Genomic DNA, 23,497 nt, shown 5'->3' on the forward strand with positions numbered 1-23,497 from the left:
AAACCTCTGACAGTGTAGCAGTGAGGGGAATGTCTGTGGGAAGGATAAGGCTATGGATATAGGGACCCAACTAGTGGTTACACGGCAACACACAAGTTGCCTCATCTAAGTCTGTAAAGTAAGGGCTGCAGTATCAGCTCCATTAGGATTGATGGGGTATCAAATAAAATTGAACACACAATTATTTCACACAGCACAGACCTGGCACAGACTGGGTGCTCAGCAGGTGGCCACTGCACTGATGATGACCACAGTGTGTTTCTTCAGCCCAGTTCACTTAACAGGAAAATGTCTATTTTTCCATTTTGAAAATTCAATAAGAATTCAATAGAAATTTAAAATTTAAACCAAAAACATTTTGTAATTTTTATTTTTTCTTTTTTTGCATCTTTTTTCCAGATACTTTTCCAGCCCCAAACAAATGTCTATGACTCATTGGCCAAGGACTGCGTGGCTCACGGCTGCTCTGTGACACTCTTCCTCTTTCCTAGTCAGTATGTGGACGTGGCCTCGCTGGGGCTGGTTCCTCAGCTCACTGGAGGAACCCTTTACAAATACAACAATTTCCAGGTAAATGCCAGCAATTTGTTCACCTCGGTCTTCTACTCCCATTTTAATTTTGTTGTTTAGATTATAGGTTTAAAAAGCTCTGTTCCCTGGTGGGTAGATGACACATATAAATTCAAGAGCAGATGGAAAACAAATTATACTGTTGGTCCTTTTTATCAGGAGAGTTCTGCATCTTGGCTTCAACCAACCTCAGATCAAAAATAGTCAGAACAAAACATTGCATTATACTGAATATGTACAAACTTTTTTCTTGTCATTATCCCCTATAGTATAACAATTATTTACATAACATTCACATTGTATTGGGTATTACAAGTAATGTAGGCTGGGCACAGTGGCCCAATGCTTGTAATCCCAGTGCTTTGAGAGGTTGGGGTGGGAAGATCACATGAGGGCGGGAGTTCAAAATCAGCCTGGGCTACATAGCAAGACCCTGTCTCTACAAAAAATTTAAAAATAAGTAACCTAGAGGTGATTTAAGGGATATGTAAAATGTGTGTAGGTTATATGCAAATATGCCATTTTATGTCAGGAACTTGAGCATCTGGTGGATTTTGGTATCTGTGGGAGGTTCTGGAACAAATCTCTCACAGATAACGAGAGACGACTGCGTGTGTGTATGTGTGTGTGTGTATATATAGGAACCATATATATTTATGGTTCAGCAATTCCATACTTCCTAAGTGTTTGGTGATAGAATGAGCTCATTCATCCTCAGAGTTAAATATCAATGTGAGCTTTCATAATGGGGAAAAATATATTTTATGTAAAATATACTTAAGATAATATTTTTAAAAGTGACTGCATATTTGTTTTAAATTATTGGGATTTTAGGGGTCAATTCATTACACTTCTCTTTTCCAAGCCTGATTGAGAGAGATATTCAAGAGACAATCAAAATGTCAGCACTGTAATGGACCTGAGTCTGCAGGCAAGTGGGCTTGCTGATTCACCCCTGAATTTGACAAACTTATACATCCCGGCACAGAGTGGGTGCAATTTGAGTTTCTCCTGCGGACCCCTGTGCCTTGAAAAAACACTGTATTGAGGGAAAGAAAATATGTGCCTCCTGCAGGCAAGCTGCCTTCCTATGAAGAGGACCCAGAAGAGGCTGAGCTGTGCCCACCCAGTTCCTTTTCCCAAACTTAATCAGATGAGTCACTCCCCCTTACCTAAGGAGAAGGGGTCAGGGGTGTGCCTCTAATGTGTGTGCCTGGGCAGGCATGGAGGCATGGACCGGGAAGGTGTATTCTCCAACACAAATGACAAACGTTAATCATCATCTATTTTTATTAATCATCAATAAAATTATGAATAGAGACTACATATTTATATTATAAACTAAGGGACTTGATAAGACCAAAGATTGTAAATGAAATAAAATTGAAAAAGCTTTAACAACTCTTTCTAAGACTTCTGGATAAAAGTATGTTTTTTCAGGTACACTCTAGAAAATAAACTCTTAATAATCATACAGAATTCTAACCCTTACTCATTCTACCCACATTCTGGGTATTGAGGTACATGAAGCCTACTGTGCTAATCAATTTTAGCTCCTTTTCCAGCTAGGGGGATAAATTTCATCAGAAGCTTCCCCCCCACCCCCCACTTTTCCAAAAAGGACTTTATCATCTTCCATTCCTGGCATATGTGAATTGTACGGGGGTTCTTGCTAGGTCCTTTGCTATGTACTGGTGTGATCATCTACATGGTAGTGAGTTGGCTTCAAAGAGCAGCCTACCAAGTAATGTGTAGGCAGGGGGTGCTCTGCGGTGTAATCATCCAGGCTTATTACTTTTTTTTTCTATTTCTTTAAGTTTTTGAGTTATGTGCCAACCCCATGTCGTTTCTGATATAATAAAGGATATTTACTTGTACCTCAGTGTATCCATAATTATTACTGATTCTTTCAATGTCACTAAAAATGAAATGTTACGATGCAGCAGAGGAAAAGCCAATAAGATGTAAATAGGCAGTAAAATATTTTATAATAAAAGAGTGTTAATGTTGCCTATGCTGCTATTCAGTTGTTTGTGTTCACTCCAGTTGTTGCAAAACTGAATCCTACTGTAGCATTTCTTTCTCATCTTCAACAATACAAATTTTAATAGTCTTTTCCATTCAATAACATTATAAGATAAAAATGATGGTCAAGAACTGTGCAGGTACCACCCAGTTGTATGTAAGCAACTAAAGGGATTATTGTAAAGATTGTGTCTATGATCTCCCTCTTTCCTTTCCTCCTTCATTCCCTTTGTGTTTGGGACTGGGGGGAAGGGATGAGATGCGTGTGTCAGTGTCTGTCCTACGTGTCAAGTAGTAGTGAGAATTTCCTAAAGAGTTTCACTGACAGATGAGAAGCTTTAGAAGCTCAGCTAGTTTGTTTACTCTCTTGGGTGACCTCTGAGCTCAGTATTGTGCACATGTGCATATTATATAAATGTTGCTTAGTTGTGGAATGTGGACAGTTTTCAGAAATACGGTGATCATAGAGTAGTTAACAGGGCTAGGAGAGGGGGTTTCTACTTTCCCTGACATAGCTTCACAAAGCTCTGAATGTGGTCAGACTTTTAAAAAGCCCCAATTGCAAGGCCTTTCCCTAGCCTCATTAAACGGGTATTATACATTGGGTCTTAACCTTGTCTCTAACCCTAAGCCACTGAGTGGATCACTTATGCTCTCTTAATTTTCCCATTGCAATTAATAACCGATTTTCTCATCCAAGTGTTAAAATGAAAGAAAATAATAGATGAGATTTTAGTTTCAAAAGTTAAGAAACACTGTCCAAAAATGCTATATTTTCTTTAACCAAAGAAGCGTAATATACATACAAAAATATGCTAAATCGGGATTTTAAAAATAATTATTTTAACTCAGGATTAAAATGAGAACGTTATTTTAAGTATTTTACTGCCATCTGGTGGACATTGATCAGACTTTATTTTTTAGATGCACTTGGATAGACAACAATTTTTGAACGACCTCAGAAATGATATTGAAAAGAAAATAGGCTTTGATGCTATTATGAGGGTTCGTACCAGCACAGGTAATTATCATTTATACAATTCTTCGGGTCTCTCTTGAATAATTGTTTCTTTTTCAAATTAATAACAAGCCAACAAAGAAAATAACAGTAAAATAAAGAGAAGCAAAATTTTCCTTTTTCCCTTATCTTTAGGTTTCAGAGCCACTGATTTCTTTGGTGGAATCTTGATGAACAACACCACTGATGTAGAAATGGCTGCCATCGATTGTGACAAGGCAGTGACCGTGGAGTTCAAGCACGATGACAAACTCAGTGAAGACAGTGGAGCCTTAATCCAGGTGATTGAAAGTTTATTCCCACCTTTCATTATTTTAGTTTGTTGCCGACAGTGATCAGTGGGGAGACTGAAATACCATCAAATGTGTTAGTCTCTTCATAAAAAAATTCAACTCTCTTTCTTCAAAGTCAAAAGTCAGTAGATCAGAGCACTCAGTTGGGAGGTTTCTCCATACTCATTCATATTTGCTACTTATATGAAGTGACAATTATGTGTCATTGCATGCAAGTCCAGCAAACTTGTGGTAAGTAAAACAGGCATCAGCAAACTGACTTCCAACGGTATTCACTTCTGTTAGGCTTCAGCACCTATTCACATCTACCATATGTATATTAATTTGCCAGGGCTGCTATAACAAACACTACGAATGAGCAGCTTAAACAACAGAGATTTATTTTCTCACAGTTCTGGAGGCTGGAATTCCAAGATCAAGGTTTCTGAGGGCCTAGAGGGAAAGATCTGTTCCAGGCCCCTGTCCTTGGTTTGTAGATGGTTTTCTTCTCCCTGTGTCTTCACATCATCTTCCCTCTGTTACATGTCTATATCCAAAGTTTTTCCTCTTATAAGGACACCAGTCATAATGAATTAGGGTGCATGCTAATGAACTCATTTTAATTAATTTACCTCTTTAAAGACCTCATCTCCAAATACTTAGGTACTAGGGGGTTAGGACATTTGAGGAGCCACAGTTCAGCCCATAATACCATGTTAAGCAAGTGGCATAGGATTTGGCTTTGTTTAAAGTGAAACTAACTAGAAGCCATGGAGACTTTGAATTAAAACAAGAAAAACTATGACCACTAGATATACATGGTCATAGTTTCCAAACATTAGCATCATCTTTAAAGGATGAAGAGAGGCTGGCATTAGGTTAAGGAAGAACTTTTAATTAAAGTTTATTTTTTAATCACATATATTTGGGGAAGTGCTTCTATCTATGCATTCTTCAAATATATATCATCAGCATAAGACCTAAGTCCATTGTGAAAGCTAGTTGTATGTTTTTAAGAAAGTGAGCCTTGAGTAGGGCTCTGAGCACGTGAAGGTATTGTTTCTGGACCTGGATCCCTGGTAATAAAACATGAGCTATGAAAAATGCAGACTAGTTGTAGAAATGTGAATAGATATTTACATGTGAATCACTCAACAATTTAAACCAGTGAAGTGCTACATTGAAACCCAGCAAATGAATGGGTCATTATTCTCCCATACTTCCTCTTGTTCATTCTTTAACAATAATAGAAAAAAAACTGTGGAAAATAGTTAGAGGTCTTTTATCTATCTGTACACAGTGTTTTGTAAATGCAAGTAAGATCAAGTTAGCTTGGGTGGATATGTTAATCAGAAAAACATGTGACCTCAATGTTGCTTCTACAGTGTGCTGTGCTTTACACAACAATCAATGGTCAAAGAAGACTTCGGATTCACAATCTTGGCTTAAACTGCAGCTCCCAGCTAGCTGATCTTTATAAGAGCTGTGAGACAGATGCTCTTATCAACTTCTTTGCCAAGTCAGGTAACACTTTGCCAATCCTGAGGTTCAGTAAACCTTGCTTAGTAATTCAGTCAAGATATGTCAGTAGCTAAAAAGCACTGTAGTTTTGCAACCTTTTGGTGGGTAAATTCAGAACTAATAAAAGCAAAGGCTGAGAGAGAATGGTCAGCATTCCTAACTCTAAATTAATAAGTGAGATAACTCAGTTCAGGGCCTGGCTATACAGACTTACTTAAAGTTAACTTCTGGGGTGGCAGTCTGAGTTGAAATTTAGGAATATGATGCTTAGACCCTTATTATGGTACGTGATCATGCCCTCTGACACATTGGGTTAATGGACGGAGACCATCTCTAATGTAAGACTAAACTTGCTTATCCATACCATGATAACTATGAAATAGAATAGGCCCAAGGTGGAATTTTCTTTGGCTTTCCTTCAGAAATTCTACACTAAGGTTTGGAAAAGGTAGCAATCCAGCCCGTAAGAATTCAGGACATCAAAAAATGACAAATTGGCCTGTCTTTTTTTCTGTGTGTACAATTCTAATATTCTGAAGGTAAATCTGGCCAGTATAACCTTTTGCTGTAGGTAGGCCAATGTTCTCCATTAGTTAGATCTTCATATTTAGTCAAGAGGAGACCATTGGCAAATGACTTGAACAGATTTAAATGCTATTATTCTTGCTGGGTGGTCTGAAGATAATAGCAACTTGTTCTTTTTTGTTTGATTATTTGAAGAGATCAGTGTCTGAGTTAAAACTCATGTCCTTTTCATTGTTTTGTGCACGTAGCTTTTAAAGCAGTTCTCCACCAGCCTTTGAAGGTCATCCGGGAAATTCTAGTTAATCAGACTGCCCATATGTTGGCATGTTACCGGAAGAATTGTGCAAGTCCTTCTGCAGCAAGCCAGGTGAGCTACCTATTGTACATAGATGTTAAAGTGTTACAAACGACTACTCATTTCTTCAGCACATAGCTATAGAAGGCTTATGATATTGCAGGCACTTAGATCCTATTATAGTAAACAATGTAGATGAGAAGAAGGATGCAATTTGGGAGGCTGTGTTTTTTTTTTGTTTGTTTTTTATAGCCAACATCTAAAAATTTGAACAAAAAAAAAAATGGATGTGCATATTCAGTTGACAGTCACTACGGTATGTATAAACAAAAGAATGTTATATTTAAGAAGTGTCCTAATATAAACAGGATTCTCTTTTGTATCCAGAGATGGGTATTTTGTTATGAAATGTGTATGCTTAAAAACATTTTAGGCATATTAACACAGTTGACATGAGCTGATGGCAGTAATAACATTTTATAAACAAATATAATTTATAAATATAAATACAGGAATTCTTTACATTTAAAAGTTATTAATAGGTGTGAAGAGTTTTCAAAGAATTGACTCTCTCCATCATCTAGTAATTTGAAATTTTAGAAGATTCTTTGAATAAACCTCATTTAATCTCTCTCCTATAAAAGGAAAAGCAGAACCTCAAGTTCGCATTTATTTTTGCATCTGCTCTCTTGTTCACATTCTTCTCTATGTCAATAAAAGTTAGATGGCATTTTTTATAGCTATATATCAAATATGTGAATATAGAATTTCAACTAAACTAGCAATAGATGGGAAAACTTTCCAGTTCGTTCATTGTCAAAAGTGAGTGCTGAGAGGACATCTGAAGCCCCACCTAAAAGTAAATCCTCAGCAGGAAAGATAATGCAGATAAATTTTGGGTCCAAATTCTTAATCTGGGCAAAGAAAGAAAACAAAACAAACACATTTACTAAATGGATTTTTCATAAAAGTTCCTTTCCATGCCGTCCAAAGTGATTAAATTAGTCATCCATTCTTTTATCTCCTGTGTTGATAATCATATAAGCAACTCCTGAATCTATATGAGTATTCAGTCTTCTTTATTATTCAGAAGATTTGCCATTTTAGTCAACTCAAATATCAGTACTATTTCATAGCATGCTTGTTCAAGTTACACAAAGCCCACCAGGTACACCTGGAATCTAGCCAGAATGTAGTCCAATCATGAGCACTTTAAACATTTACCTCATTTCACTATTTGTCTTAGAGCTATGGAAACATTATTCTGTTTCTGGAGTATCTCACACTTCAGGAGCATTAGTTGAAGCAGTACAGATACAGTTAGTGTCCTTTCTGGACATTCATTTGTTAACTTTGAAACAACTGGATTCAAAGACCTTAAGTTAAAAACAAACTTATTGCCTATTTATGGAAGAAAATAAAACCTGTCATTTTATTCTGGTTTAAAAGATTAAAGCATTGTCTCTACCACTGGATAACCTGTTTGCACAATTAAATTATTTCTGGAGTTAAAACATTATGATTATAAATTTTCTCTGAATAAGTTGATAAGAGATTATTCCTGTTCTTATAATGAGGTTTTTCCATTAGCACTTTTCAAGTGTGCCGTTCAACCAATGATATGTTTTTAAAAAATAATGTAACTTAAGTACCTCATGATTAACCATCATGGAGTCTAGAAAATGTGGAGATTCTAAAACAGTATTGTCTGAAAACATAGAATAGTTGGACTTAATGTTCTCTTCAGAAAATCTACTGTAAACTTGGTACTTTCCTACAGTTCACTTGTGAAAAATAATATCTATGAAGATGGAGAGATTCCTAAAGGAATTCCACTATTTTACTATAGAGCCCAAAGTTTCCCTGACCCAAGCAAGACCATCAAGGAGCTATTTGGATTATATGATACTGGACCTCAGTAGAACTACTTTTACTGAATTGCTGGAGCCAAAACTAGGCTGCAGCAAGAGAAGGCAATTAGGGTACAAAATCTAAGGAAGCTGTCATTCTGAGGATCATATGATAGATGCTGGGTTAAGACATATGGCTGGGCATGGTGGCTCATGCCTGTAATCCCAGCCCTTTGAGAGGCCAAGGCAGGTGGATCACTTGAGGTCAGGAGTTCAAGACCAGCCTGGGCAGCATGGTGAGACCCCACATCTACTAAAAATACAAAAACAGCTGGGCGTGGCATGGACCTCTAATCCCAGTTAGGAGGCTGAGGCAGGAGAATGGCTTGAACCCAGGAGGCGGACATTGCAGTGAGCCGAGATCATGCCACTCCACTCCAGCCTGGGCCAAAAAAAAAAAAAAAAAGACATATAACTATAAACTAGAAAGAAGATAAATTAGGCTGGGTGCAGTGGCTCACACCTGTAATCCTAGCACTTTGGAAGGCCAAGACAGGAGGATTGCTTGAGGCCAGCAGTTGAAGGCCAGCCTGGGCAACATATCGAAACCTCTACCTCTACTAAAAATAAAAACTTAGCCAGGTGTAGTGGTACATGCCTATAATCCCAGCCACTCAGGAGGCCGAGGCAAGAGCAGGAGCTTGAGGATGCAACGAGCTATGATTGTGCCACCATATTCTAGCCTGGATGACAAAGTGAGACCCTGTATCTTTTTTTTTTTTAAAAAAAGCAAACTTTAAGGCTTATAAGCCTTACATAAGCAATAATTAAATCTAATAGCTCACTGTTCTGAGCTTAAATATATTGATATTATATGGGAGTGCATTCATTTCAAAAGGCAAGTCAAATGACCTTAACTGCAAAATAAGCTTTTTAAAAAAAAAACACAAAAACAAACAAAAAATCTCATTACCACTTCTGTCACTTTAAAACCTAAAGAAGGAAAGAATTTTCCAAATTCAAGCAAGCTCGACTTATATGAATTACTGCTCCCACCTCACTCTCATACTTTACTCCCAAAGAATAATTTAGTTATTTATGGAGGGGGTCAGTGGGGTGGGGAGATTTTATAGTGGTAATCTGTGGCCACATTTTCTTCCTCACCTCAAAAACATTGAATAAGACTGTCTTCTTGTTTTCTTTCATTCTTTAACTCCATTTTTTTTGTTGTTTTCATGATTAGATTTTCCTTCTCATTTACCACCTGTTTTTCTTCCCTCTGTCTCCTATAATCCAACCTCCTCTGATTAGACTTTTTAGTCTCAGTAGTGTCATTGTGGGCCAACCTCACCCCTTTGTAGTATTTAGGATCACAGATTTCTGAACTCTTAATATGACCTCATTAATTAGAAGCAACCAGTGAAATTTCAATCTGATATTTTAAAACCAAATGGACATGCTTTATACAGGAATCTAAGAACATTCTTGATCCTTGATCTTGATAACATGTAAAATGCCTAACTAGTAACTAGACCAGAAATAGCATCGGGGCCACACGGCTCTGGAATATGACCATGATCTATCTGGTTCCTACATCTTTTTATCATAGTTTTCCTTGGCTGAGAAAGTAATCCAGTACCAAATGTTGTTAAATGAAGATATATTATGCTAGAGAAAAAATTAGAAGAGAGTGTTCTACTCTTATGAATAAACATATATTTAACTGTCCTTGGTTCTTTGAAAGGAGATTAGAAGTCGACAGGGGAAACAAACTACAAAGTAGAATCATTCTGAAATATGTTTGCCTGAGCCAGTTAGAAAGTTCAGTCCCGCAAATTCCTTACTTAGTACATCATGAGAAGAGACTTGCGATATAAATTTAAGATGCAGAATAAATTCTAACAGACCCTCAGGGACATTTTCTTTTCAGTGTGGATTCTGATAACTGTATATCCATTTTCATCATCAAGATAGAAAGCTAAGCCAGGCATGGTGGCTCACGCCTGCAATCCCAGCAGTTTGGGAGGCTGAGGTGGGTGGACTGCTTGAGGTCAGGAGTTTGAGACCAGCCTGGCCAACATGGCGAAACCCCATCTCTACTAAAAAAACAAAAGTTAGCTGGGTGTGGTGGTACATGCCTGTAATCCCAGGTACTCAGGAGGCTGAGGCAGGAGAATCACTTGAACCCAGGAGGCGAGGTTGCAGTGAGCCGAGATTGTGCTGCTGCACTCCAGCCTGGGCAAGAGAGTGAGACTCCATCTCAAAAAATAAAAATAAAAAATAAAAAAGAGAGAAAGCTAAAAAGAAACCATTAATTTATAGATCAGATATTTCATTTATCTGTTTGCAAGTTATTATCTCGTATGTATAATTTTTCTTTTGGATATGTCCTTGTTCACTGACTTGTGCTATTAAGTGGAAGGAAGTGACATTCAGATCAGTCAAACTTGATTATTAGCTATTCATTTTTTTTTTTTGAGATGGAGTTTTGCTCGTTGCCCAGGCTGGAGTGCAATGGCACGATCTCGGCTCACCACAACCTCCGCCTCCTGGGTTCAAGCGATTCTCCTGCCTCAGCCCCCCGAGAAGCTGGGATTACAAGCATGTACCACCATGCCTGGCTAATTTTGTATTTTTAGTAAAGATGAGGTTTCTCCATGTTAGTCAGGCTGGTCTCGAACTCCCAACCTCAGGTGATCCGCCCACCTCTGCCTCCCAAAGTGCTGGGATTACAGGCATGAGCCACTGCGCCCGGCCTTTTTTTTTTTTTTAATTTTTTTGAGATGGAGCTTTGTTGTTGCCCAGGCTGGAGTGCAGTGGCGTGATCTTGGCTCACTGCAACCTCTGCCTACCGGGTTCAAGCCATTCTCCTGCCTCAGCCTCCCAAGTAGCTGGAACTACAGGTGCCCGCCACCACGCCCGGCTAATTTTTTGTACTTTTAGTAGAGACAGGGTTTCACCGTGTTAGCCAGGATGGTTTCGATCTCCTGACCTCATGATCCACCCGCCTCGGCTTCCCAAAGTGCTGGGATTACAGGTGTGAGCCACCGCGCCTGGCCCGCTATTCTTACAATATTGATTTAGGAGGAAGTTAAACAATATAGGACATTATAATTTCTTAAATCATCAGGTTGTGTTCCTAGAATTGCTGCATTGTGTTAGGTTGTAGTATCTCACAAGGGCATGTACTTTGGGGCAGTTAGAATGAGGTCCTGTGAGCCAAAGTGAGGATGGAGAGAAGGTACAGGTAGATTATGAAGGTAGAATTAAAAGGATTTGTTTATTAATTGAAGGTAATGAAATAAATGAATTAGGGTTCATCTGGAAGTTCTACACTGAATAGGAAACATGGGAGGAAGAACATGTTTTTGGAATTGTAGGAGTTTGATTTTGCAGGTTACAATTCAGTAGTGACACATCTAAATGCATGAAGCATTTCCTTTTTTAATCTATAGTACTGCAATCTCTTTATTATGTTTTATGTATTTATATGTCTATCCCCAGCGAACTTCAGGCATCTTATGACGTGGACTATGGCTTATTCCTTTTTATATCCTTGACACTTTGCACAGAACCTATGACACAATGGCATTTAATATTTGTTTGATGAGTTTAAGATGCATGAAAAGCATAACGGAAGAGATATCCTGTGGGCAGTTAGAAATGCTATTCTTGAAGTGGAAATATAGGTTATGAAATCACTTTTTAAAAAATTTTATTAAACATATGTATATATCTAAACATACATATATATGGTATATCCTGTGTGCTAGGCACTGTTGTGCTTTACAAATCATTTAATTATCATAACCCAATTATCATGAAGTAGATATACTATTATTCCATATTCAGCTAAAAAAAAAAAAACACTGAGAAAAAGACAGGGTAAGTAATTTGCCCAGGGTCACACACCTGCTAAAAGATAGCGCTGGGATTGCTTCCCAAGCAGTGAGTGGGTAGTGCTGCTAACAGCTACACCAGGCTGCTGTAGCACTAGATAAAATAAAAACAACGCTGCTCTTTGAATGCCTACTCTGTGCCAGTTACTGTGTGCTCTAGGTGCTTTACATGGGTTACCAGTTAATCCTTACATCCTTACAAGTTCAAAAGCACATGATGTTTCAGTCTTACAGATGAAGCTCAGGGGATTGTTCTCAGTAAAGATCAAGGGTATGAAACAAAAAGTTGTCTTTTTCAGCTTATTCTACCAGATTCCATGAAAGTATTGCCAGTGTACATGAATTGCTTGTTGAAAAACTGTGTGCTACTCAGCAGACCAGAGATCTCAACTGATGAACGAGCATACCAGAGACAGCTGGTCATGACCATGGGTGTGGCTGACTCTCAGCTTTTCTTCTACCCACAACTTCTGCCCATAGTAAGCATGCTGGGGTGGTGCATTCCCCAGAGGAGGCTGGAAGGGAATCATATTTTGTGCTTTCCCATATGTTATATCTGAAATATGTTGTTCTTAAGAGGAAAGTTAAAGTCACAAATGCCTTCAAAATATATAGTGTGGGATTTCGAGCAGGGACTCTTTCTTCAAGTTGCTTATGTGCATCTTGTTATGTGCGTATGTGCTTATGTGCGCACATACGTACATACGCTTATGTGCGCACATCTTGCTTATGTGCGTATGTGCTCACTGTGGTGAGGGGAGGGAATCTGAGGAGTTCTGTGTCTCCTTCGGTCTGTTTTCAGCACAGAAGTTAGGGCATCCTGTTAAAATAATTGTCAGCTCTGGCCAGGTGCAGTGGCTCACGTCTGTAATCCCAGCACTTTGGGAGGCCAAGGCGGGCCGATTTCCTAAGGTCAGGAGTTTGAGACCAGTCTGGCCAACATGGTGAAACCCCATCTCTACTAAAAAAATACAAAAAAATTAGCCAGGCGTGGTGGTATGTGCCTGTAATCCCAGCTACTCGTGGGGGGCTGAGGCAGGGGAATTGCTTGAACCAGGGAGGTGGAGGTTGCAGTGAGCCGAGATAGTGCCTCCAGCCTGGGCGAAAGAGCAAGACTCCGTCTCAAAAAAAAAAAAAAAAAAAAAAAATTGTCAGCTTGTATTACTCCTTCGCTCAAAACACTCCAGGATTTCCCATCTCAGTAAAAGCCAAAGTTCCTACCACCCTGGCCCAGTGCTGTGTGCCCCACCCTCCCCTCCCTTCTAGAAATCTTCTGTTACTCTCCCTTTCCCCATCCCACTTCAGCCACACTGGGCTTCGTGCTGATCCTCAAACACTCCATTTGGGCCCTTGCTTTAGGACCTGTGCACTAGCTTTTCCTTCCATCTGAAATGGTCTTCTCCAGTTGCTCCCATGGCACCTTCTCTTACCTCCTCAGGTTACCTTCTTAAAAGTTTGTGTGCTCCCTGGACTACCCTAGTTAAAATTTGTCCCCACCTTTACCAGCGACACACCCTATCCCACTTTCGTGCATCTTTTCTTCATAACTCTTAACACCATCTATATTCTGTATATTTTACTTATTTTATGTGTTGTCTCTTCCTCCCTGCACAAAACCATTTGCTGCACAAGGTAGGGATTGTTTTCTAATGACTGGAATAAAGTCTGGCACATAATAGGTACTCACTAAATATGCATTGAGGGAGGGGAGGGAGGAAAAAAGGAAAGGAAAAGAGGAAGGAGGGAAAGGAAGGGGAAGAAAGGAGTTTCTAACTCTTTTGTCTGTGCCTGCCCAGCACACGTTAGATGTCAAGAGTACAGTGTTACCTGCTGCTATTCGTTGCTCTGAGTCCCGTCTTTCAGAAGAAGGAATGTTCTTACTGGCTAATGGCCTACACATGTTCCTGTGGTTGGGAGTAAGCAGCCCACCAGAACTGATCCAAGGAATATTTAATGTGCCATCTTTTGCACATATCAACACAGATATGGTAAGTATTATTTTAATTGCTTTTGTGGTAATATGAAAAATATCAATTATTAAATGTTTTTATTTATGTGCAAATATTACAGAAAGAAAAGTAATAAGGCATATATTTCTGTATACGAAAGAATTTCATCTTTTGATCAATATCAATTAGCTGGTATAAAGTTATTTGTATAGAGTACTTTCAAACAACTAAAATATGTGACTTTAATAGAAAATGCTAACACTTCCAGATCATTAACTATGTGCCAGTCTCTGTACTCTAAATACTTAAATATACCATTTCAGTTAATTGTCCTAACAAATCAGTGAGATGGATATGGTCTCAACATTTTACAGAGGAATCAGTTGAGGCTTGGAGACAAGTTCCTTCAGGTAGTAAAGTGGCAGAGATGGGAATTGAATTCAGTTCTTATGCTCTGTACTCATCTCTGGTGCTGCACTGCATACTCAGAAGAATGTAGAAATCTTTCATAGGTGTTTGGCTACAGACTAAATCAGATTACTGAGTTAACAAATAATTCCATAAAAAGAGACTATACACCCCTCTGTTGCAATAACAACAAAAGAAATTGTGAGTTTGATGTTAAATTAATACAAATGACTATTTTAAAGTATCTTAGGAAAACCCAGCTTATAATTTGTACAAGAGTCAACATTTATAGCAAACCTTATTTGTAGACCATTGTTGTGTGAGCATCACTGCCGATGGCTATTGTTTGACTCTGATAGTGGATGCCAGTAGAGCTCAGCAGATAGCTAGTTTCCTGAAGCCTCACTTACGTTGTGGCAAGATGGCTTAAGTCTAGTTGTTGAACCCAATTGTATGAAGTACAGTTTATCAATATATATAGCATCTTGCAGAAAGAGGCAGGATTAAAATTCAAGGCCATGACAGGTGATCAGTTTAGAGAGCCGCATATTCATTAGGAATGTCAAAAGTGTATTTTTAAGAGAATTCAAGGGTATCAATATTCCAGTTAGAATTGGTTTTAAGATGAAGATTTAGAAATTGATATCTGCATGTTTGAAATTAAGAAATGATTATAAATGCAATTAAAAAAATAAAATTCAGTAGGCAAAGAACTATGAGTCTGAAGAATGTTTATGTAAAAGTTAAGGAAGCTTCCTCTTGTAATATATTGACATAGTAAATGCTGAATGCATAGTTGCTGAACTGAACATCCGCAGGAAATAGCCAGTGTCTCTACCACAAGGCAGCAGATTGGTAGGTCTGTGCTTATATCAGTATACCGGTATTTCCTTGACTTTCATCAACAAAATGAAACAAAGTTAAAAACCAAATGTAAGCTACTTTCTTTTTAGAGGCAGCTGGCACTTTAAAACATATACATGAAGAATACTTACGTTGTTTGTTGAATAAATAGATCTACTATAATATGCCACATAATGCATATAGGGGATGGGAGTGTGAATATAAATAATGAATTTTTTGCTTTCCTTACTCCTGTGAAAAATATTGACCATAAATTTTTCCTGACACTTGAGGTTTATGGTGAAACACTCTAACTCACATGTTCTCTGGCTAACTCACAATGATGCATTGGCTCTTGGCATCTTCTTGCTGAGAAGCAAACATTAGCATTTTACTCTGTCTTAATGGAAGAAATGTAAGTCAAAATCCTTCATATCTCCTGGATGCCATGTGCAGCTGGATTGGCCTGTAGACCACTAACCAGATTTCTGGGCTGTCTAAGAGGCTGCATTCCCTTTGAGAAATCAACATTTGGTAGTTTGTTTTAATGCTGGAACAGTAGTACTTGGATGGAATTTTCCATCCATTGAAGGAATAAAGTACATTCTTTTCTCTCACAACATAGCCTTGAATCTTGAAAAGGGATCAAACTTTCACAGGAAGTTGTTTGCATAAAACATATGCTATTGTCTCTTGGTATCCATGGGGAATTGGTTCCAGAACAGATAAATTCACAGATGCTGAAGTCCCTGATATAAAATGGCATGGTATTTGCATATAACTTGTGCACATACCCCCATATATTTTAAATCATCTCTAGATTACTTATAACACCAGCTGGGCATGGTGGCTTACACCTATAATCCCAGCACTTTGGGAGGCTGAAGCGGGAGGATTGCTTGAGTGCAGGTGTTCAAGACCAGCCTGGGCAACATAGTGAGACCCTCTCTCTATCAAAAAAAAAAAAAAAGATTACTTATAACACCTAATACAATATAAAACGCTATGTAAATACTTGTTAAACTATATTGTTTACAGAATAATGACAAAAAAAACCCAAAATCCATGCCTTTTCAGTACAGATGCATTTTTTACAAATGATATTTTTGTCTGTGGTTGGTTGAATCCATGGATGCAGAACCCATGGATACAGAGGGCTGACTACATCTGTGCTGTGTCATTTCAGTGATGTACATGTGTCAAATTCCAGAGTTTTTTTCAAAAGACAGAAATAATTGTCTTCTGTCAATTATGGGAGTGGGTGCCAATAATTTTTAGTGCATTTTCCCCACAGTTTTGGTTTTCAGGTAATGAACTACACCAATGTTCAAGTACATGGTTTCAGAAGGATATTTTTAACATTATGATAATCTTATATTGCTACTTCTATCTAAATGTTATAAGCTGTACTAAAACTTTGATTTTCTTAAATTTAAGACATTGCTGCCTGAAGTGGGAAACCCATACTCTCAACAACTCAGAATGATAATGGGTATTATCCAGCAAAAGAGGCCATATTCAATGAAGGTAAGAAAGCGATTTTATTTTTCCCTTTATTCAAATGTTAAAAATTTCATTAAAGACTTAAAATGCACACCCTATATTTTTATGACATGATCTTGGATTTTAAGAACTCACACCATCACAAATCTAAAATAAAAGTTAAAAAAACCTTACATTAACCTCTAAGTACATCTACCTACTTATCAGTCACAAACATAAACGGCTATTACCATGGGTTAACTATAGGGTATCTTAAGTCAGTATTAACTTCATGATTTAATAGCAATTGGTATCATTAACAGACTTTGAAATGACTTTTCTTCTGGTGCCTAAAATTACTTAGTTATAAAAGTATCATTTAGAACATTTGTAAAATTTGATTTATTACAATGTTTAATTTATAATCTCTGAAAAGTTTTGTTATTCTCGTCCTTTCAAGCCCTTCTAGCCTTTTCTGAGTTTGAGTAAAAAAATTTAATATGTCTAGAACCCAAGAAAATTGTATCTTGTTGCCACGTTCCAGATACTTACCTGTTTTCCTTCCCAAGCTCAATATTAGAGTCTCCTGGGATCTAGAATGTATAGATGATGATGTGCTGTGTAACACTGCTTACTGAAGAGCTATAAGACACTCACCTGGAGGCACGTGTCTACAAGTGCCAGGGTATTTATGGGGCCAGTTGTCTCCTGAAATGTAAATGTGATGTCAATCTAAACCAACATTCGTAACTGTGAAAGTAACTCATGCATGCAAACATCAACTTTAGGTAGAGCTTAGGTAAATTGAACTAATGACATCTGGATGAATATACAACTTTTCTAGAACAGTTTTCACACCACACAGCACCTATGGTTCAGTTTAAGGGCAGGACCTAGAGAAGACAGACAAGGCTCAAACTAAACACATTCTCTTAAGATTTGGTTACACGTTTTTCTAGGGCATTCTCTCTGAATGCCCTAGAAACATGTAACCAAATATTGAGCTCATGAAATGCAAATTGAAAGCCACTGGTATTTAGAATGCACAGCAATAATGATTCACCTTCATCCCGGCTGCAGCAACTGCATCCCTCCAACTGGGCATTTGCAGAGAAGAGGCAGGACTAAGCATGGAGATCATCCTTGTGCTCAGTAGTTCCTTCTTCAGGGAAAAACATTAAACTTTCCTCTGCTTTCTCCCACCTGTTCCAACCTCTTATCAAAGTTATGTCAGCTTTGGTTATAAAACCATCTGGGGGTGAGCTTCAAATACTATATGTGAATAAAATATTAAGCACCTCTGTGATAAAACAATTTTAGCTTGAATACTTAAAGAATCAGATTTTCTTATGTACTACCTGCAAATGTATCTGTCTGTTCATAGAATGCTATCTCTATAAAGAATTAGAAATATCTAAAATCTACAGATGTCAGAGTTGAAAGGAATCTGGGAGATACCTGGCTTCCTATACCTGCACATCACAGACATGAAAGTGAGGCTCAAAGGAGCTCACTCGCTTGGTCTGGGTCTCACAACTGGATCATAGCAGATACAGGGCTTGTACTAGCTGCTTAGTCCCAGTGCACTTAGCATTCCACCGTTTCTCTGACACTTGAAAAGGAAATGAAAACATACTTTTAAAGGGTTAAGATTAGGTAGGAGAAAAGAGTTGGTATGGAAGGATCAAGAATAACAAAATCAAATCTAGAAGGAACTGCTACCTTCCAGGTTATGCTAATTACTTTTTCAAAAACTCAGTCCTCTTAGACCTTATTGTCAGATTATTCTCATATATGTGGGGAACAACAACAAAAAAAGATTTCTACCACAGTATATCTACAGATGACCAAAACCAAGTGCCTTCCTGAGAAATTCTAGTCCTGCCCTGCACGGTTCTCTGTGCTCCAAATGTTTTTTATTCTCTCTCCTTCCACTTGTATTTTCTAGATTATTCCTTTCCCATTGGCCCTTTTCCACAGTTTACAAGCTGTTCAAATTTACCTTCATAGAAGCTGCCACTTCTCCAAGATTCTGCTGCCCTTTCCTCATTCATTCTACAAATATTTATTGAACACCAGCAACATACCAAACATTCTACAACCAAGCTCCTTGAAAAAGTCTGTATTAACTGCTCTTTCCTTCTTCTTATCTCTCCAGTTCTCTGTAAACTGCCAAATTGATAAAGACAATTGATTCTCAATCCTTTTATGCATTTACAAGGTTGACTACTTCCTCAAATTATCTCCTGTCAGCTTTCAAAACATCCCCTGCTCCTGATTCTTCTTTCTCAGTGACTCTTTTTCATTGGCTTCTCTTCATTCATCTGCTACTTAAGAGTTGGTATTCTCTGAAGGTTGTATCATGGCTCTCTTCTCGCTCAACATGTTCTACCTGGGCCTTCCTAATCACTCCCATGCTTTAGCGATTCCCTGTGAGTCAGCCAATGAAAGATGAGATTGGCTTTTGAAGCACATTAATTCTTTAAGACCTGTGGTAAGGTGACCCAGAGAATGTCACATTCAGAGTTAGCCAGTCTTCCCTTGGAGAAGGCACACAAGAAGCAAGGAGGTGACAAGCAGTGATTATTTTAATGTTCTCCTCCTACTCTATAGGGCCATCCCCCTCCCTTTAGAAATGTAAAGCAGGGAAATAAAGACGGATCTACCAATCCATACCAGTATGCTTTCCTTTTATTGGTGTGGGTGTGCCCCTTGAAGAGACGACCATCACTGTGTCAAGACAGGCCAATACCACTTCCATGACTCCACTCCCCTGAGACCTTCCACTCACTATACTTTCTGTGTCATCCTGACACCTGTAGATAATCAAATGGTAGGATAGGATATGAATCACTGTAGCTTAAAGTTAAGTTTCTCCCAAGGCTGTAATTCATTCCCTGTTCTACTTACCACCTCAGCTCATAGCGAGACACTTTGTCAGAGGAGGTTGTACAATGAGCACCACACGAAAACAAAAAAAAAACCCCAAGTGAATGGCAGCAATAGAAAATACCTCAGATGAGCAACCTGAATTTCTTTCCATTAATTTCCATAAAGAAAGTAAATTCTAAAGAAATTGGAACTTCAAGTCTTTCCTCCTTCAATGTCTTATCCTGCCCAGCCTCAGCCTGAGTTGTGTCAGAGGCTAGACCCACACTGCCTCTACCAATCACGGACAATAGTAAAGTCGTAGCGGCATGTGGGAGAGGGTGGATAAAACATAAAATGAAAAGAATCCTGACTTCAGGTTCATCAGGAGGCAAATCTTAAACTTCTTTGGAGAAATCTCTTTAAGGGTTAGTTTTGCTTCCCCATGTAGGAGTGGAATCTGCCTATGCACACAGCTATTCTAGTGCCAACTCCCAGTACCTAGAGCTGACACCCAAAAGCCAAGGCATCACACATACCTGTATCCACATGGAATTAGCTGAGTTGTGGCAGCAGCAGTTGTTCTTATATATTATTATTTTTACTAGGTCGGGGCAACTTAAAACTTAACAGACTTGGATCCAGGCCAAAACGTTAAAAAGGAAAAAAAAAGCAAGTGGTATTGACAGAATTACTCTCCACTATACTAAAAAGCATAGAATGCAAAAGTAGGGAGGGCCCTGCCCTCCTAGCCAAAATTGCACATACCTTCCCCGCTGCAGCTGGTGAAGCGGCTCACTGCATGTGCTTCCCTATTGCAGGCCTTTCTGGTGGGTTTACCTCCTGAGAGGAAGAAGTGAGAAATACCCTGGCTCCTCTTAATTATATAGGAGGCAGGTGGAGAGGCATTGTTGTGCATGTATGGCTCAGTTAACCCCACTGTGGCACAATAAATATGAAATTATGACAATTCAGATCATCTACCTTGACTTCCTCAAGTAGGAATACAGGTGTAGAAAGAAGGGCTCAAAGTGTTCATGACAAAACTGCCTCTCTTCTGGGCTTCTTCCCTGTGGGTTTCTTCTTAGAGCAGCACTCTCCAGTAATGCAAATGCATATGCAATTCTATGTTTTCTGATGACCACATTTAAAAAGAAAAAATTCATTTAAATGAATTTAACCCAGTATATCCAAAATATAATTTCTATATGTAATCTGTATCAATTATTGATATTTTCATATTTTATTTTTCATACTAAGTCTAGAAGTCTATTGTGTGTCTTATATTTACAGCACATCTCAATTTGGATGAGCCACATTTTAAGTGCTCAATAGTATGTGTGTCTGGCTGTTGTACTGGACAGCACAGGTCTAGAGAATCGTGATGAGCAAAGGACAGGAGTTCTCCCGTTTTCCCTGTGTGTTAACCTCTCTAGCATCTCTCCAATCTACCCCCTTTCCACCTCCACTGCTCTAATTCAGAACCTGATCATCTCCGACCCAGACACTTTAAACCACTTCCTATCTAGTGTCCCTCATCTCACGAATGTATTGTACATACTGCTGCCACTTAACTGTCTCATTTCATTCTTCTGCACCTTCACTGGATCACATTTCCTACAGAAACCCAAACTCATTATGATGATAATTTGTCCCTTTTAGAAGCCTGTGATAATTTACATGCCAGCCATAATTATATCTCTGGTACATGGCACATGTATTCCAGTATGAAACACTCTCTAGCCCTACCCCTATCCTTTAAGGCTCAGGGGACAGTTACTATCATTGTGAAGCCTTTCCTGTAACACTCTGCTTAGGTTTCATTTTTGCCACTTAAAATTGTATGTCTTAGGTTTTGGGGTTTCAGGGTCCATGCCTCTTTCCACTTTCCCATCATCCTCCATAGCCTCACACATAATGGACATTCAATAATGTTTGCCGAAATTGAAATAGACAAAATTGAGCCATTTTCAAATAATGTTTATAACCAGGGGCTGTTACTGTTTTGTTTTTTTTTTTCCTAGCTCACAATCGTAAAGCAGCGAGAACAGCCAGAAATGGTTTTCCGACAGTTCCTGGTAGAAGACAAAGGACTTTATGGAGGCTCTTCTTATGTGGATTTCCTTTGTTGTGTTCACAAGGAGATCTGTCAGCTGCTTAATTAATTGAAACTTCTCTGTCATTGATGTTGCATTTCTAAGGAGGTAATCTCCTTCTTGGTGCCTAATTTTCTAGATGATAATAGGCTAGTTTTGATTTCTTGCTCATTTTCAGAGTAACTTTCCAGGAAGAGATGGCATTTAGAACTTCAGCTTTGGTGCTCAGGTATAAAGCCAATTAAGGTACAATTGTGCCATAAAGGGAACAATCTGTTTCTGATTGCACAGTTTCTAATTTTTAAAACTGATGTGGTTTGCATTTCATAAAAGGCAAAGTTTACAGAACCATAAACATTCTCAATTTTCTTTATGCTAGACATATAAATTATTTTTCAAACTGTGTAGATTTGGGGTAAAAAGTTGTCTCAGTTCCTCTCCCAATTGCAATGAGAAAAAAAAAAGCTTAATTTTTACATTATACTTAATTTTTTAAAACCATGTAACTCCATTGAACACATTTTTCAACTTAAGGTTTGCATAGCAGACTTTTAATAACCTTGGGATTTATCTGGTAGAACAGTATGTGTTCTACATTTTTTTCATAATTATATATTGTGTATGTTAAAACTATTTTCCAGTTGTTTTGTCTGTAAAACTGTGTTTATCAATATGCTTAATGGTTCTTTGTACAATTTTGAAAGTTTCTACCTGTATATAATGGATCTTAACCAGTATCAATAAATCACTTCATATAATCTTAGTAGGTAGATTGATTTATTTATTATGTATTTTTAGGTCTTAAAAAGAAATAAGGGTAGTATTCAAAATGTCTTGGCAAAAAGTTGTTTGGGTAGCTCACTAAGAACAAATCAGGAAAACAAAATTTTCTCTTTTTTTCTGAGGGTTGAGGAGTACCAGGCAATAAATCTAAGAAACATCATATTATACTTGAGAAAGGCATTTCAAAGTTCTCTAAAATGTTTTTGTGGGCAAAATAAATAGAAATGGGCTACATGAAACCATTATTAATGAATATTTCTAAACCTAGGAGAATGATTTTGAGTGATGTCACAAAGGCATCTGCCTCTACCTGCCCTATTCAACTTTGTTATCAATTATATGAATAATAATAGCTAAAATATATTGAGTACATATCGTGTCCCAAGAACTGCACTGTTTTTTGTGAACAAACATATGCACATGTATTCTTCATAGCAACCCTGATCCTGTTATCAGCCCCATTTACACATGAAGAAACAGGCTTAAGTACCTTGTCTCTGATTATATGGCTAGTAAGGTTTATTTATAAATTAGATGTCATGAAGTAGGTAGAAAAACAAATACAGTGACAGAACTAAAATCCCCCCATGTTAGCCAACTGGCATTTTGCTTCAACATCAACTTGGATGAGTTTATCATCAACTTGGATGAGTTTAACAAGAAGAAATGTAAGCTCCTAGACTTGTGTCCAAAAAACAAGTGCATATGCAGGAGATCATTCTTGGAAACAACACGTTAGAAAAAGAACTTAGGGAGTTTGCCGTTATGAATCACTAGTGGAATGAAAGCAGATATGATCTCAATCTACCTTATTACAAGGATAGGCTGTCAAATGAGCATAGTGATGGTTCCACTCTACTCTGAGGTCAGGCCACACCTAGGTTCAATTCTAGGCACCATGCCCTATGTGAAATAGAAGCACAGAGCACATTCCTTTATGCATTTGAAGGCTAATGATTTGTTCTTTGTGTTCTTTAGGGTATAGAACCAGAACCATTAAATAGAAGTGACAGGCCGGGTGCGGTGGCTCATGCCTGTAATACCAGCACTTTGGGTGGCTGAGGCGAGTGGATCACGTGAGGTCAGCAGTTTG

At 38.1% G+C, this 23,497-nt stretch overlaps 1 protein-coding gene across 3 annotated transcripts in view; it reads left to right on the forward strand.

The window, feature by feature from the left end:
• Positions 1–22,384, forward strand: part of SEC24D (SEC24 homolog D, COPII coat complex component) — a 113,009-nt gene extending 90,625 nt beyond the window's left edge. For 2 of the 3 annotated variants that reach the window (XM_012507799.2, XM_003271311.4), the window contains exons 15-23: positions 400–570; positions 3,520–3,616; positions 3,749–3,894; positions 5,271–5,409; positions 6,180–6,298; positions 12,275–12,454; positions 13,772–13,963; positions 16,613–16,702; positions 21,550–22,384. In XM_012507799.2, coding sequence (XP_012363253.1) covers positions 400–570; positions 3,520–3,616; positions 3,749–3,894; positions 5,271–5,409; positions 6,180–6,298; positions 12,275–12,454; positions 13,772–13,963; positions 16,613–16,702; positions 21,550–21,690 — 1,275 coding nt within the window. In that variant the 3' untranslated portion in view covers positions 21,691–22,384. The remainder of the gene's footprint in view (positions 1–399; positions 571–3,519; positions 3,617–3,748; positions 3,895–5,270; positions 5,410–6,179; positions 6,299–12,274; positions 12,455–13,771; positions 13,964–16,612; positions 16,703–21,549) is intronic. The other variant, XM_030815753.1, reaches the window with a different exon arrangement.
• The last annotated feature ends 1,113 nt before the right edge of the window (positions 22,385–23,497 follow it).

Source organism: Nomascus leucogenys, chromosome 7b (genome assembly GCF_006542625.1).
Source record: "Nomascus leucogenys isolate Asia chromosome 7b, Asia_NLE_v1, whole genome shotgun sequence".
In the NCBI taxonomy this organism is placed as follows: Eukaryota; Metazoa; Chordata; class Mammalia; order Primates; family Hylobatidae; genus Nomascus; species Nomascus leucogenys.